This window comes from Ammodytes marinus (assembly GCF_949987685.1).
Source record: "Ammodytes marinus genome assembly, chromosome: 16".
Taxonomy (NCBI): Eukaryota; Metazoa; Chordata; class Actinopteri; order Uranoscopiformes; family Ammodytidae; genus Ammodytes; species Ammodytes marinus.
In genome coordinates this window covers 27,273,358-27,288,545 of record NC_137220.1, presented here as the reverse complement: position 1 = coordinate 27,288,545, position 15,188 = coordinate 27,273,358, and the positions used below count along the sequence as shown (strand labels likewise).

The following is a 15,188-nucleotide window of genomic DNA, read 5'->3' as shown; positions in this document are numbered from 1 at the left end:
CATAAGTAGACAGGTCTTAGGACTGTCAAATTAAAGTGAAAACAGTTTAGTGTCTACACACTATTAACAGAGCAAAACAGAGAAAATAGTTGACTCAACAAACTATCAGTCGATATTCAACTAAGCATTAGTAGAGAGGTCTTAGGACTGTCAAAATCTACATGAGGTAAGCCTTTGGTGATTGTGCATGAATTTTATACGTAGCCTACTTCTGTAGAATGAACAACTGAAACATTTCTTGTGTGAGTCTTGTGATTTTCCCAGTGTCGGAGGGGGTACACCACTATGAAAATGCTGCCGTACTGAGAAATACAGAGAGAATTGTGTGGAGCTTAATCAACATTGTGTTAACTTGTTGTTTGGCGATGGCTTGTATATAACCAACATTATGTGTATATGACAAATTTTAGCACTAAAGGTTTTATTCTTTTTTATTAATCCTGTTTATACAGCTCTGCCCCTGTCTTATCTCCAACAGAGGAAGCAGTGCTAACAGCAGCAGTGGGCAGAATGACTCAGGTGGTTGCCCAAGAGCAGAGACCAGCCAATAGAAACAGGCACTGCCACAGAGACAATGCTTTACCCTGCGGAGAAAGCCAAAATACTGCTCAGTCGGTCAAGGGAGTGGAGAAGTGGCCTCCAGAGTCAGGAGTGCAACATGGCGATTCACAGGAGGAACACCAAGAGAAAGAGGAGCAGGAGTCTGATGCTATGCAGCATCTGGCTGGACTGGATGGAGGCTGGGGCTGGGTGGTGCTGGTAGCCAGCATGTTGGTTCTTTCTCTTACGCTGGCCTTCCCATCATGCATCGGTATCTTCTACAGGGACCTTCAAACAGAGTTCAATGCCAGCAACACAGAGACTTCCTGGGTGCCTGCTATCATGACCGCCATGCTGCATGCTGGAGGTAGGCCTAAACCTCCCATACTAGCTGGACTGTGTGTGTGTATATGTATGTGTATGTGTGTGTGTGTGTGTGTGTGTGTGTGTGTGTGTGTGTGTGTGTGTCTGCGTGAGCGGTGAGATACCAGTCCCCTCTGAGGAAAACACGTCATAGTTAGAGGAGGGTTTTGCTTATATGTTATGTTCATGGTAAAATGTGATCCTTTGTTCTTGTGCTTTGTCTTTCATGTGCCTGTGTCCCTACTCTGCTGACAGGGCATCACCCAACTGCAACACCTGCAGAAAATATCAATCATCTGATACATTGTTGTTATATGATGTTATTAAGGGAATTTAGGTTGTTGTTTAGCTAAATCCAAACGATTTATCAAAAAAAGAGACTTATTTAACCGTTCAAAAATAATGGACTTTTGGGATTTATTGTGCTATATAGGTCATTGTTATATTACACTGTGTGCACAATTATTAGGCAAGTTGTATTTTTGAGGATTAATTTTATTATTGAACAACTACAGTGCTCTCGGTCAATCCAAAATGTTAATGAACCTAAACCTGAATGTTTACGAAAGTAAAAGTGACGTTGTGTCTTTCTTACGAGAATATATATATGTGCACAATTATTAGGCAACTATTAGTATGCAGAATTATTATGCAACTAAATAAAAAAACTAACATTTTCCCATCTCACTTGTTTATTTTCATCTGTTGAAGTGAGAATAATAAAACTACTCAAAATTTACAAATAAAAATGTCCGACATGTCAACAAAAAAAAATCAGTGACCAATATAGCCACCCTTCTTTTCAATAACTGTCACAAGCCTTCCATTCATGGAGTCTGTCCGTTTCTTGATCTGTTGACAATCAACTTTTTGTGCAGCAGCAACCACAGCCTCCCAGACACTGTTCCGAGAGGTGTACTGATTTCCTTCACTGTAAATTTCCCGTTTAAGCAGGGCCCACAGGTTCTCAATAGGGTTTAAGTCAGGTGAGGAAGGGGGCCATGTCATTATTTTTTCATCCTTAAGGCCTTTACTGGCTAGTCATGCAATTGAGTACTTTGATGCATGTGATGGAGCATTGTCCTGCATAAAAATCATGGTCTTCTTGAAAGATAAAGACTTTTTCCTGTACCACTGCTTGAAGAAAGTATCTTCTAGAAAGTGGCAGTAGGTTTGGGAGTTGATTTTGAGGCCATCTTCAACCCGAAAAGGTCCAACTAGCTCATCTTTAATAATACCAGCCCATACCAGTATCCCACCTCCACCTTGCTGGCGTCTGAGTCGAAGTGGAGCTCTGTGTCCGTTACTAATCCAGCCACGGGCCCATCCATCTGGTCCATCAAGAGTCACTCTCATCTCATCAGTCCATAAAACCTTTGAAAAATCTGTCTTCAGATATTTCTTGGCCCAGTCTTGACGTTTCAACTTGTGTGTTTTGTTCAGTGGTGGTCGGGTTTCAGCCTTCCTTACCTTGGCCGTGTCTCTAAGCACTGAACACCTTGTACTTCTGAGCACTCCGGGTAGGTTGCAGTTCTGGAATATGGCAGAACTGGAGGATAATGGGTTCCTGGTAGCTTCACGTTTGACTCTTCTCAAATCTTTCGCAGTTAATTTGCGTCTTTTTTTCTCAATACGTTTCTTGCAACCTTGTTGGTTATTTGCAACAAAACGTTTGATGGTTCTGTGGTGACGCCCCAATATCTTAGCAATTTCAAGAGTGCTGCATCCCTCTGAAAGACTTTTTACAATTTTTGACTTTTCAGAGTCCGTTAAATCTCTTTTTTGGCCCATTTTGCCTGAGAAAGAGAAACTGCCTAATAATTATGCACACCTTGATATAGAGTGTTGATCTCCTTAGGCCACACCCTCACTCATTACACAAATACACATCACCTGGTATGCTTAAATCCAATCAGCACTTAGGTTTATACAGCTTGAAGTTGGGAAATATGCATACAAATTATGATATGGCCAAAATCCTCACTTGCCTAATAATTGTGCACACAGTGTGGTACTATTTCTGTCAGCGAGAACCTGTCAATTTGCATTTGAAAAGATTAGCACGAACTGTAATATCACCTTATTAAATATTTCTCGATTTATCATTTATAAATATAAAGGTTTTATAATATCGGAAATGGTTGTTTAAAAAAAAAACTTTAGCACATGTATATATGTATATTTGATGTATTTGTCATGGGTCTATTATGACTTAAGATGGTCTTTTTCTGTAAAATAGTGCACTTGGAATTTTACTGATGTTTCATTAACTCTTATAAACTAGAGTGACCCTTTTAAAGCTCCCATATTATACACTTTTCGGTTCTATTATACACCATATTATATGGTCTTAGTGGTCCCTAATACGTTTTTCTTTAATTGTTTGCTGAAAAAAACTTTCAGATAATTTATTGTACTATGCTGATGTTCAGCTAATCTCACAATGGCCTAATTTTTAAAAAGAGCTGCAGCTCCCCTCGTAAATATACAATCTTTGAGCTGCCCCCGCCCCCTGTCCGGAAGCGAAGCCAGATACACCTCGCCCTCTGTCTGTTTGTAAACAATGATGACGTATTTGCTGGGCCTGTTAGCGCAGTTAGCCTACCCATGAGAAGAACCAAGTCTAGTGCTAGTAACGCACTTTGAACAGTTTGACATGACCTATTCTTGTCTACATGAAAGACTATGTTCATACAGATGCACTGACTTGCCGTTTCAAAAAGATGGTGGCTACTGCGAAGCTAGCTCGGGAGCTACCGGCTAAAAATACCACTAAAATCAGTGAAAAAAATATCTTCAAAGTTGACTTCTACACTATTAAGTTCCAATCCTTTGTCCTGTTAAAAACGAGGTATTTCCAGACTGGTAATAGAATTATGTTTTTATGAGCAAAAGCTGAATGCTTGTCCCAAAGCTAATAGCTATACACCAGTCAGGCAAAAATACCAATAAAAACATTTCTTTCAGTTTCACTGTTTGAAAAAACCCACAAGTAGCTTCCTATCCGTTCTGTTATTAAAAACAAGGCATAGACTGCTGTGGTTAAGATACATTAGTGGAGTATGAGCAAAAGCATTCTGTGTTGGTGTATATAACATTCAGGCTGTACTATGGGCATCTTGTCGCTTAGCGGGGAAAACAACATGGCTGTCGCTCGGAACATTTTCCAGAGGATCTCGGGGCCGTGGACCAATAAGAAATGGGGGGGTGGGGTTATCATAGACTACTGCACGGTGGAAGTTTCTGGTTACTAATGTGGGGGGGAAAGCATGGACATATAAAGAAAATATGGGGATGTGGCTGTGCAGTTTATGACGTCATAAACCACGAGAATTCTGAACGAAGTATATTGGGGGAGAGGGGTGGGGGTTTCAGAAAGGGGGAGAGTGAGAAAAGGAGAGATTGTTATTTTTTTAAATATTTTGGCAGTCTCTAGGCACACCCATGGATATGTTGGAACACATTTGAAAAGTGCATTTAGCATAATATGTGACCTTTAATTGTATTCTAAACGTTCTCCCCCAATTCTCCCCAGGTCCTCTATGCAGCATGTTAGTGGAGTGTTTTGGTTGCCGGGTAACAGTGATGGTGGGTGGACTTTTAAGCGGACTGGGCATGGCGGCCTCTGCACTGGCCAGGACCATCAATGATATTTACATCACCAGCGGCATCACAGGTCAGAAGCTGCACTCACTCACTCTCTCTCTCACACACACACACACACACACACACACACACACACACACACACACACACACACACACACACACACACACACACACACACCACTCTTCCATCAGTATGAAGGCTCATCAGACTCTCTGTCCTCTCCTCCTCAGGACTGGGATTCTGCCTCTCCTTCCAGCCGTCGGTGACAATACTGGGGCACTACTTTGTGCGGCGGCGTGCCTTTGCTAATGCCTTGTCGTCCACCGGCACAGCTGTAGGCCTGAGCACATTACCCCTAGTTTCCAATGCCCTGCTTAGTTGGTTCGGGTGGCGTGGTAGCTTCCTGATTCTGGGCGGGGTGCTGCTGAACTGCTGTGTATGTGGGGCAGTGATGAGGCCCATTGCATCCGCACCAAGCAAACCCAGACGCTCTCAGGTTTCGGATACACCAAACAACCAGTCACTGCAGCAGGAGACACAAGAGCGGGAAGACAGTGTAAAGACGACTTATCGTGGCTTTTTATTATCCCTACACAGACATATAGCCTTTGACCTGCTAGTGAATAATGCTCGCTACCGTACCTTTGCTGTGGGTGTGACCTGGATGACACTGGGGTACGTGGTGCCTCTGGTCTATCTGGTGCCTTATGCTACCCACCATAACATTGTGATATACCGTGCTGCTTTCCTGATGTCTGTCCTGGGCCTGGTGAACATCACAGTGCGGCCTGCTGCTGCGTTTGTCTTGGGTCTGCCACGCTTCAGAGGGGGAAGCCGTTTCGTGTACATGTTTGCCGGTGCTTTGCTCGTGAACGGGCTGAGTAACTGCATCTGTGGAGCGTTGGCCTCCTTTGAAGCTCTGCTGGTGTACGTGGTGATCTTTGGCCTGTCCATGAGCGTGGGCGGCTCGCTGCTCTACACCGTGCTCATGGACACAGTGGAAATGAGCCGCTTCCCATCAGCCCTCGGACTTCTCTGCCTGCTGCAAAGTGGAACACTGCTAATTGGGCCACCCCTAGCTGGTATACACACACACACAAATACACACACACACACACACACACACACACACACACACACACACACACGTTTGTATTTCTATCACTGTGAGGACCCTCATTGACATAATGCATTCCCGAGCCCCTTAAACTAACCTTGACAACAATACAACTGAATGCCCAATCCTAACCCTAACATAAACACATTTCCAACATGAACTTTAAAACCACCTCTTAACCCTCAAATAGCCATTTTGAAATAGACCGGGCAAAATGTCCTCTCTTTCAAAAATGTCCCCGCTCATCTTTAGTTTTTAGTGAAGATGAGAACAACTGGATGGATTGCCATGCAATTCGGTTTACACATTAAGCTTCCCCCTGGGTGAATTGTAATACATTTGTTCATCTGACTTTTCATTTTGCACTACCATCTTTAAAAATTTTAGAGCCTTCTTTTGGGCTAGATAATAGACAGTGTGTTGACCAATGGAAGGATTACTGAATGGGCCTACAGGGCACAAGCCCTACAAAGAGATGCAAAATGACCGTAAAGAGACTCTACAGGACACCACACATTGTGGCTTTGTCGTTTGTAGTTGTAGATGCTAATGTTAGATTGCATACCATCTTAGTTTAACATGTTAGTTGTTGACATATCGTAATTAGCTCTAAACACAAGTATTCCAGAGGCTTTCAATAATTAATTGCAAGTGTATAGTTATAAACTAAAGCCTGGACACATTGTGGAACAATTGGCCCGTGTGCCAAGCAGGGGCGGATCTACGGGTGGGCCTGGTTGGTACAGGCCCACCCAGATTGACAGTGGGCCCATCCAATCAGATTCATGGAAATTTAAAAAAAAATATATATATATTTTTAATGTTTAATTGTCTTTTCTCATACAATATATGTTTTTATCCTTGAATACATTTATCATTTAAAATATTCACAGTAGCTACCAAAAAATTAAAATATTACTCGTACTTAATATGCTACTTCTGTCCAGTGACGTATGTCTTTACGCAACAACATAGTCGACGCAGACAGCGGATGGCGGTTTCGTGCACTATCAGATAGCAGCCTCAATTAGCAATGGCTAAACAGCTCTCTTTGAGTCACTTTAAAAAAAAAACGACGTCTACAAAATGATGATTTAATACCGTTGGACCAGGTAGGCTACCTATGGAGACTCCGCAGCAGCAGGATTTCCCGGAGAATGCAGAGGAAATGGCTACAACTAGTCATGCTAATGTTATAATAGCCTACAGCCAAAGCCGCCACTGAGACATCCAGAGAGACAACCGTCGGCGGGACTCCATCGGATCTCTCTGCCCTGGAGGAACCCGCCACTCCACCAAAGCTGAAAACATTTCCAGCTACTGTCATTAGTTGGAAATCACGCTCATCTAACATCGGGTGGTATGAGCAATTCAAATGGATGGAATACAGTTAAGAGCGGGACGCAGTCTTTTGCAGGGCGTGTAGGCATTTTACGGATATGCACGCAGAGTTTACTTTTATCAGAGATGGTTAGGCCTACAGGAACTGGAAACGTCTCAGACAGGTCGCATGCTTTTGCACAAACTAAACTAAAAGCATACAGTGACAGCCATGCACCGAAAAGCCGCGGGACAGTTTTGAATCAGCTGCACGGCGACGCCCCGTCATTTGTGGAACGAATCCGGGAGCATGTTAAAGTTGTTCTTGATATTGCCATGTTATGTGCCAAGCTAGAAATACCACTGAGAGGCCACAGGGAAACTGAGGAGGCACTTAATAGAGGTCATTTCCTAGAGCTCTTCAAGTTTGTGTCACAGTATGCTCCAGAAGTGGAAAAAAGACTGATCGAGTTGCCCCGCAATGCCACATTAATGAGCCACCACAGCATCAATCCTGCTACGCAAGATAAAGACCGAACTGCATGGACAATAGTTAGCCATTCTTGCAGATGAGTACAAAGACTTAGCCAAACGTGAGCTGGTTGCAGTGTGTGTGCGATTCCTTCACGGATGTGTCATCAAAGAGCGGGCAGTGGGCTTTGTTGCGACCGCAGACTTGTCCGCAAAAGGAATATCATTAACAACTAATCGACAGTTTGGATTATGATGACACAATCAACTTTTTCAACTCGAGCGAGACTCCGCCTTGTGTAGAAGCTCCGGTAAGACTGGGTTTTTGTATGCTGGCCCGCCGTGGCATTAGCCTATTGCTGTTTCTGAAAGTTTTTTCTGAATATTAAGTCATTCGATTCGTTCGATCCATTTATATTCATGTTCAGGTTGTAGTCACTATATAACGTGAGCTATGCAGTGTTGGATTTGTGTTTTTATTTTGTTATTATCCTACATCTGATCCGAGTCCGACAGGCTGGTAGGCCTATGTGATATGACATGAGTATAAGGCATATTAAAATACTACATATTTGCAAGTTCTCTCCACTTCATCATTTTATATAGGTAGTGCTATATAAGACTCCGCCTTGTGTAGAAGCTCCAGTTAGACAGGGTTTTTGTATGCTGGCCCGCCGTGGCATAATTGCTGTTTCTGATTTTTTTTTTTTATATTAATTCATTCGATTCGTTTGATTCATATTCATGTTCGGGTTGTAGTCACTAGTAGGCTATAACGTGAGCTATGCAGTGTTGGATTTGTGTTTTTATTATGTGATATTCTGACATGAGTAAAAGGCACAACATATAGGCCTACTACCGATCTGCACGTTCTCTCCACTTCATGATTTTATATGTGTGTTTGTTTAATCTTTGAAAAAAACAAGGCCCATCCAGATATTCCCTAGGCTCACCCATAAATTACGTTCTGAATCCGCCACTGGTGCCAAGACACAAGTACAGCCTCACATAGCTGCTAGCTTGCCTGTGGACTCAGCATTATTTAAGATAAAAACTAAGTCTGTTTAAAGGTTCAAATCAAAATAGGCATTTTGCAATCACAAAAGGTAACATCAACAACCCAAAAAATGATGAAGCTCAGTGAAGTGTCATTCTGTTGTTACTAATGTATTACTATTGAGGTCACGTAGTCACCACAAAAATACTGGAACAGTTTAAACAAAGAGAGCTAATATATATATATAATAAAGGGTTTATTTGTTTTCAGGGTCTACTGTTTGCTAAGCCTTTTCATTTGTCATGTCCAGAATATCCCATGCCTTGTTTATTAGAACAGGAGCTGGGCAGCTCACCATGTGCTGTCCTCTCTAAAGGGCAGCGTTGGTTCAGGATGTAGATCAGTCATTTAGTGGTTGCAGGGTTGGCAGTTGTCCCTGGGTAGACACTGAATCCCAAATTGCTCCTGATGGTTGGCCAGTTTGGTAGCTTGATGCCATTGTTGTATTCATGTGAGTGAATGGTGGAATGAGTGGCCTAAATTGTAAAGTGCTTCGAGTTTAAGGCTTCGAGAAAAGAGTGCTGTATAAAACGCAGTCCATTTACCATTTACCATAAAGGGCCACAATGACAGTCAGTGGTGGGTTCTGCCTCACTGTAGCTTAGTGAGTCAGCGTTTTTCTCCTCAAAAATGGAGCGGGACTTCAAGCCAGGGCCCCAGGATGCTGCCTTCTCCGAGCAACCAGCATGGACATGTGGCCAACCCATTAGTATTGCATGGTGAGGGGTGGAGCTTATTTTCATACGGCCCGTAGGCAGATTTCCCTGTCCACACAGTACAAGCGGCGAACAAGATTGTGTCTCTGCAAAATTTTTCTGGATATCAATCATAGGCTCATACTTATCTTTAGACCATATACTATTAAAACTGAAGTTTTCTCATTTCAAAACGCCACCTCAAGCGTTTTATTAGCCCAACGGCTTTTAACGGCTTTCAGTTTGTTTTCGCCAGGCTAGATGCTACAGAACGAGAATGATTCTACTCCCGCCTCCAGTCCGCTACGCTTGCCGCCCTCTTTCTTGATAGGTCCATAATGCAGCTACGTCCATGCTACGTCATGCTTTGGGCCGTATGGAATTTCCGGATTATACTTCCTTGTTGCTTCTCTGCGCCTATGAGCAGCTTTCATAGGAATGAATGGGCGCCATGTTTCAATACGGTGTCCATTTCTTTATATGTCCATGCTTCAAGCACGTAAGGTGCCAGCTAGTGTTTCCACTACCATGGCAACCCACATGCAACCCCCGCTGCAGCTGCTCTGACTGCATATTGCCTGATGATTAGAACATCAGATTTACTGCCGTGGTGGGCACTAGAATACTCAGGGTGTATAGTTGCCATAAAGCAGACCCTGCATTCGAAGATAGTTTTATATTGTTAATTCAGGTATTATATCTTTGGAGTGTTTCTTGACTGAATATGCACAGAAATGGTTAGCAAAGAGAAAATCATGTTAAATTCTCAGCTACAAATCAAGCTTGTACTGTCAGTGACAATGTAATGCCCACCACCCCATACACTTTAGTCTCTCACCTCTTTTGTTGTTTGGTGTAATTTGTGGTTTAGCATTATGCTTCAACATCTAGAGCTGGGGATCAAACGACTAACTCTAGGTCTAATGGATACCCTGCTCAAACACCTATGCCACTCAAACTGAATACAGTATTTGCACAAAATACTGTGAAAATTGTCCTTTAACTTGGGAAACAAAAGACAAGAAATTGTTTATTGCATATACTAATCCCTACAACTTGTGAAATACTCACAGTTATACATTGTCAGACAGGGTCTACTGATTGACCTCAGATCTAGTCTAGTCTAGTAATATTAAACAGCTGAAGCAGAAACAATGTGTAACTTAAAGAGCACCTATGCTTTTTCAACATTTATGACCTATAAACGTTGTTATAATGATTTATAGTCATGTTTAACCATACTAAAGTGCCAAATAATGACGTATATGCATTTAGACGTATTCCCTGCTGACCGTCTGGGGTGGCTGTGCAGAGCGCTAAACACTAGGAACGCCGGTTCACTTGTTCAAATTTCCAGGATTTATCTGCGTAGATCAATCTGAATTTTCCATGTATGGTAATGCTGCAACGTGCTCAGGCACGCTCCTGCCATGCCCCCACCTGCCTGCTCAAATCTGCCCGTGTGCTGCTGAAAGTCTTCCGGAAGGTAACCAATCACAACGGAGTGGGGTTGGCAGGAGGGGGGCGAGGGGGCGGAGAAGGACGAAGCCGAGTGTTGACCGAGAATGCTGAAAGCGCCCAGATGAGAGGAAGAGTTTCCCGAAAATCTACATAGTTGTTTGTGCTGTGATTCGTGTCAGGTTGCTTTATAGGAGTCATTAATGAGAAATTGAGACCAGAAAAGTAGTATAATAGGAGATCTTTAACTATGCCCAGGCTTTTTTTAAATAATGTGGAATACAGTTTTAAGAATTATTTACAGATATTGTGATCAACTGAAGGTAAACTTCAGGCATATTTAAACATATGACTATATGACGTGTTTCCACGTAATGTTATTTTTTTTATACTCTAGCTATTGAATAATATTTTTTTCTATTTAGTTGGCTTACTCCAGTTACTCTTCACACATACTAACTTACTATAGTGAACTAACTGCAAACTGTAATTTCACCAACACTGCAGATGCATGATGTTTCTTTGGGCAGCTTCACATCCACCCAACCCTTGACGCTGCTTTTGCATTTCTCAGGTATGCTAGTGGACCACACAGGCCAGTATTCCTATGTCTTCTACGCGTGTGCTGTGTGTGTATCGTCAGCCAGCCTCTTTCTCATGGGGTCCTTCTACTTCCTGGAAAGTAAGCGAGGCAAGAAGAAAAGAAACAGCATGAAGATGCCATCAGATGCCTGTTAAACCCTGGACCCTGGCTGCCAGTGTGTCGACTCAAAAGGATGGACATCAGAAAATGTTCCCCGTGTGTGGTATGAGAACACACACTCATAATACAAGAAGATAAACTGTTTAGAACACTGCCTTGATGAACCCTTGTGTCTGAAATGTTGAATATGAATTAGATTTGAGTCACATTCGTATTTCCTCCCCATGCTCCTTCTTTGTCAAACTGCTGCCAGTAACAGTATGGCATTTAATAATTCTTAAAACGACAGAAACAGTTGAAAAGCGCCGTATTGTGAGGTGAAACACTTGGTCATGAAGGTATTTTAGACAATATATATTTGGTAGAATTTGTATTCATAATTTTGAAGTAGAGTAACTATATTAAATTTGGATAAATGTGCCTTTTCACTGTGACAGTTTACACACTTAGTGCTATTCCACATGAGCAAGTTTGGTGTATAATAAACGTTGCTTGTTTTGTTATGAAGTGTACGGTATTCAGGCCCTTCAGTATATTCACTGTTATACACTTGAAATATTTTATTTCTGTGCTAAAATAATTTTTTTTTTTAATTATATTAATACTGAAAACTAATATACAAGCAGCATGAAAAAATATAACATTTCAGTTTCTACAGTATTTAAAAAAATCATTGCATTTTTGGGGGGTATGTCCTCACATATAAAGATGTTTTACTTAAATATTTTTAGCAATATTGTTCTATAAAGCAAGTTTAGTACCAGATGTTTTCCTCTTGATGGCTCATGTTGGCTAGCAGCTCCTCCTGTCTGTTCCTTTTTTAATCAACACATTATGTATTTTTAATGATTGGAGTGTAGGCCCTCCTTTGAACTGTCTTTAGGTGTATGAAAGGGCCATAGAGCAATGCTTATCTTACCTCTTAGCCAATAAGGGTGAGTGAAAGCAAATAGTCTAGGTGCTGGGAAAGTTTTGTATGCGCTTCATTTACCGGGGAATATCTCAACTGTTATAGACTAATATGACCCCAGTGAACAACGTGGGATGTGTGACAAAATCTCTATCCGGGACGAAAGTCCTGGAAATGACCACAACTGGTTACACTAGTATCACACTATGTGGTGAACGGGACTTTTTTTTTCCTTTATAGATATCCTCATACTTTTTTACCAGATTAATCTTCATATTAAGAGAAATACTTTTTGTTTTACACTTTGTCTAAAAAATTTAATAAAATATGCAAATGAGCAGTGGCGTGCACAGACATTTTGGGGGGCAGGTGCTCAGTGCAAAAAAAAGGACACAATATATTCTATCGATGAATGACCAAATTATTTTAAGGGTACTTGTACAAAATTCCCCCCTGGCCTAATGACTTTTAATACCCGGCCACACATAGAGTGTTTCTCAAAGGAATTTGGGAGACTGTGTTTGGGATCCTGGACCTTCTAGGGGGTTCCGGGGGAATGGTCCCCCGGAAGAAAAATTTGAACCTTTTAAAGTAAAATTCATCAATCTGGTGCACTTTGAGAAGAAAGCTAAGGCTAAATCACCTGTGTCAATGTGGGCTATTTAGTACTATTTTCTGGAATAATTTGGAGACACAGAATTACCAAAAAGCAGAAAGAAAAAATGAAAAACAGTCAGCTTCGGATTTTTTTAAATAATCCCTTATCCCGAATTCTCTCTTTGAAGCCTTTGATCTCCGTACTAATAATATCCTATTAAGGTAAAAGATTACTGCAAGTCTTGTAACATAGAAATAATTTATGGTTGGGACAAAGTAATATAATTAGCTTATATAGCTTCATGATTGATTTAGTACCACCAACCCACTTTGCATAGTTAAAATAAAATGTGTGGACAGCTTTTAAGATATTTCAATAACATTTGAGGAACAGTTCAACATTAAAATCTGAGCTTTAAAAGGCCCTGAACAGCTAACATGACTCTGGTCTTGACTGACCTTTCATCTTCATCTTCCTCCTCGCTGCTGGTGGATGCTTGCTCCCTTTCTTTTTTCATTTTAACCTCTCCTTTCTAGGCATTATATTGCAATTTGTAAATAAAAAGAGACCAACCATATAAAATAAGACTGCTTGGTTACATTACAACCAGGCACAAGGCTACTTTTTTCTGCAGGCAATTGGGAATTGCCTGTTTGTCATTGATTTAGCAAATAAATTACTGCATGTGTTAATTATATAGCCTAAAGTAAACCTAAACTACACTAAATATTCAGCATACTGATATATTCACAAGCTGTACCAATGACAAACTCCGCCGACATTAGTTGTGTTCATCACGTCATATCTATTTTTTTTTTGGGCTAGCTTGTTAAGCAGGACAGTCGGCTAATTTATGCCCAGCTGTGTGGCACTGCATGATAGAGGCTACTTTATAACAGAGACAAATAAATGCAAGTTATAGCTTGGCAACTGAGGCTTAGGGGGCAAACAATACAGTCTTGACTCCATTCATGTATGTGTTACCTCGCTGGTGGAGCAGGGCAGGCCGGGGAGTAGGTGTGTGTGTGCAGCAGCGGCGGCAACGCGCCTCCGTTTGTGTCCACTCTGCACGTTCACGTTGACAAAGGAAGTGTGTGCGGAGGAGGGGGGGCATATTTATTGGGGCATTATTGTCAAACGTTTTTAATCGTTGAGCATATATAAATGATAATGTCGGCATGGGCCACATAAACTGTAAAAAAAAAAAAAAAGAACTTTCAGATGGGCCAGGGGAAAAGGGCAGGTGCTTCAGCACCACTTCAGGTCTACCTGTGCACGCCACTGCAAATGAGGGAATATCTCATTCAATATGCGTAGACTACCCTTGAGGTGCTGGATACGATTTATATGCACTTCATATAGCGAAGATTATCTCAACTGTTATAGACTAATATGACCCCATTGAACAACGTGGGATGTGTGACAAAATCTCTAGTATCCGGGGCAGGGACGTAGCACCAAATTCTGGGCCCCTATACAAAAAGTCCTGATGGGCCCCCTGAAAGGCGGTCTTACAATACACATGGCTCTCTGAGCCAGACAACTCCACAATACATTTATTTGAGGAATGACCAAATCATTACTTTTACCGGTGTTTCCCCAGAAAATTTCTTAGTCAAGGTGGTCACTGGCCAGGGTCACAGGAGGCGAAAATGTTGGGGGTATTTTGCTCAAAGATGTCAATGCGCACTATAGAAATAAACAACTGTTTATTTGAATACAAAAATACAACAGACACTGACCTTACAGTTTTGCAATTTTGTTTGCTGTGTGCAGGTAAAATTTTACGGACAGTACAAAACACAATTAAAGAAAACGTCTACTGTTTTGGTGCAATGCTATGCAGACACACTAAATACAAATAATAGACCATAAACATGTGTATGCACAACAAGTGCAAATTCAACTTTTTAAAGTTCCTTTATGGATGGGGGCAGGGCTGGACTGGGACCAAAAATTGGCCCTGGCATTTTGGACCCAGACCGGCCCACCACGATTGATCGACCACCCACCAGAACACATTTATCACAGTCCCTTAAAGATGACTGTTCCATTGAATTAAATTAAAATGTTGGTTTATTTTGAACAAGTGTACAGACATATAATACAATAATATTTACAAAGTTTTATAGTAGCTATAGTATTCTGTTGTAGCCTGGCTCCGCCCGCCTACCTACTTCCCCCCAAATTTCATTTTCCCTTCAGTAGTCAGTCTGGGGCTGCGGTGAATTCACGTGTTTGAGCTCAGGAAAATGTTCGGCCGTCCAATCAGCAAACAGGGCGAGTGGCTGAGAACGATGACGTCGAAGTCGCGCTCCAGTTTCAGTTGAATGCTGCGACCAAACGT

The 15,188-nt window shown here is 41.7% G+C and overlaps 1 protein-coding gene across 1 annotated transcript; it reads left to right on the top strand.

The window, feature by feature from the left end:
- Positions 1-510: 510 nt before the first annotated feature.
- On the top strand, positions 511-11,368 carry slc16a5b (solute carrier family 16 member 5b; the record flags this gene model as incomplete). Its single annotated transcript, XM_080044632.1, has 4 exons — positions 511-907; positions 4,439-4,579; positions 4,743-5,594; positions 11,205-11,368. The coding sequence occupies 4 exons, from the start codon at positions 511-513 to the stop codon at positions 11,366-11,368; spliced, it is 1,554 nt and encodes a 517-aa protein (XP_079900758.1).
- Between the last annotated feature and the right edge of the window lie 3,820 nt (positions 11,369-15,188).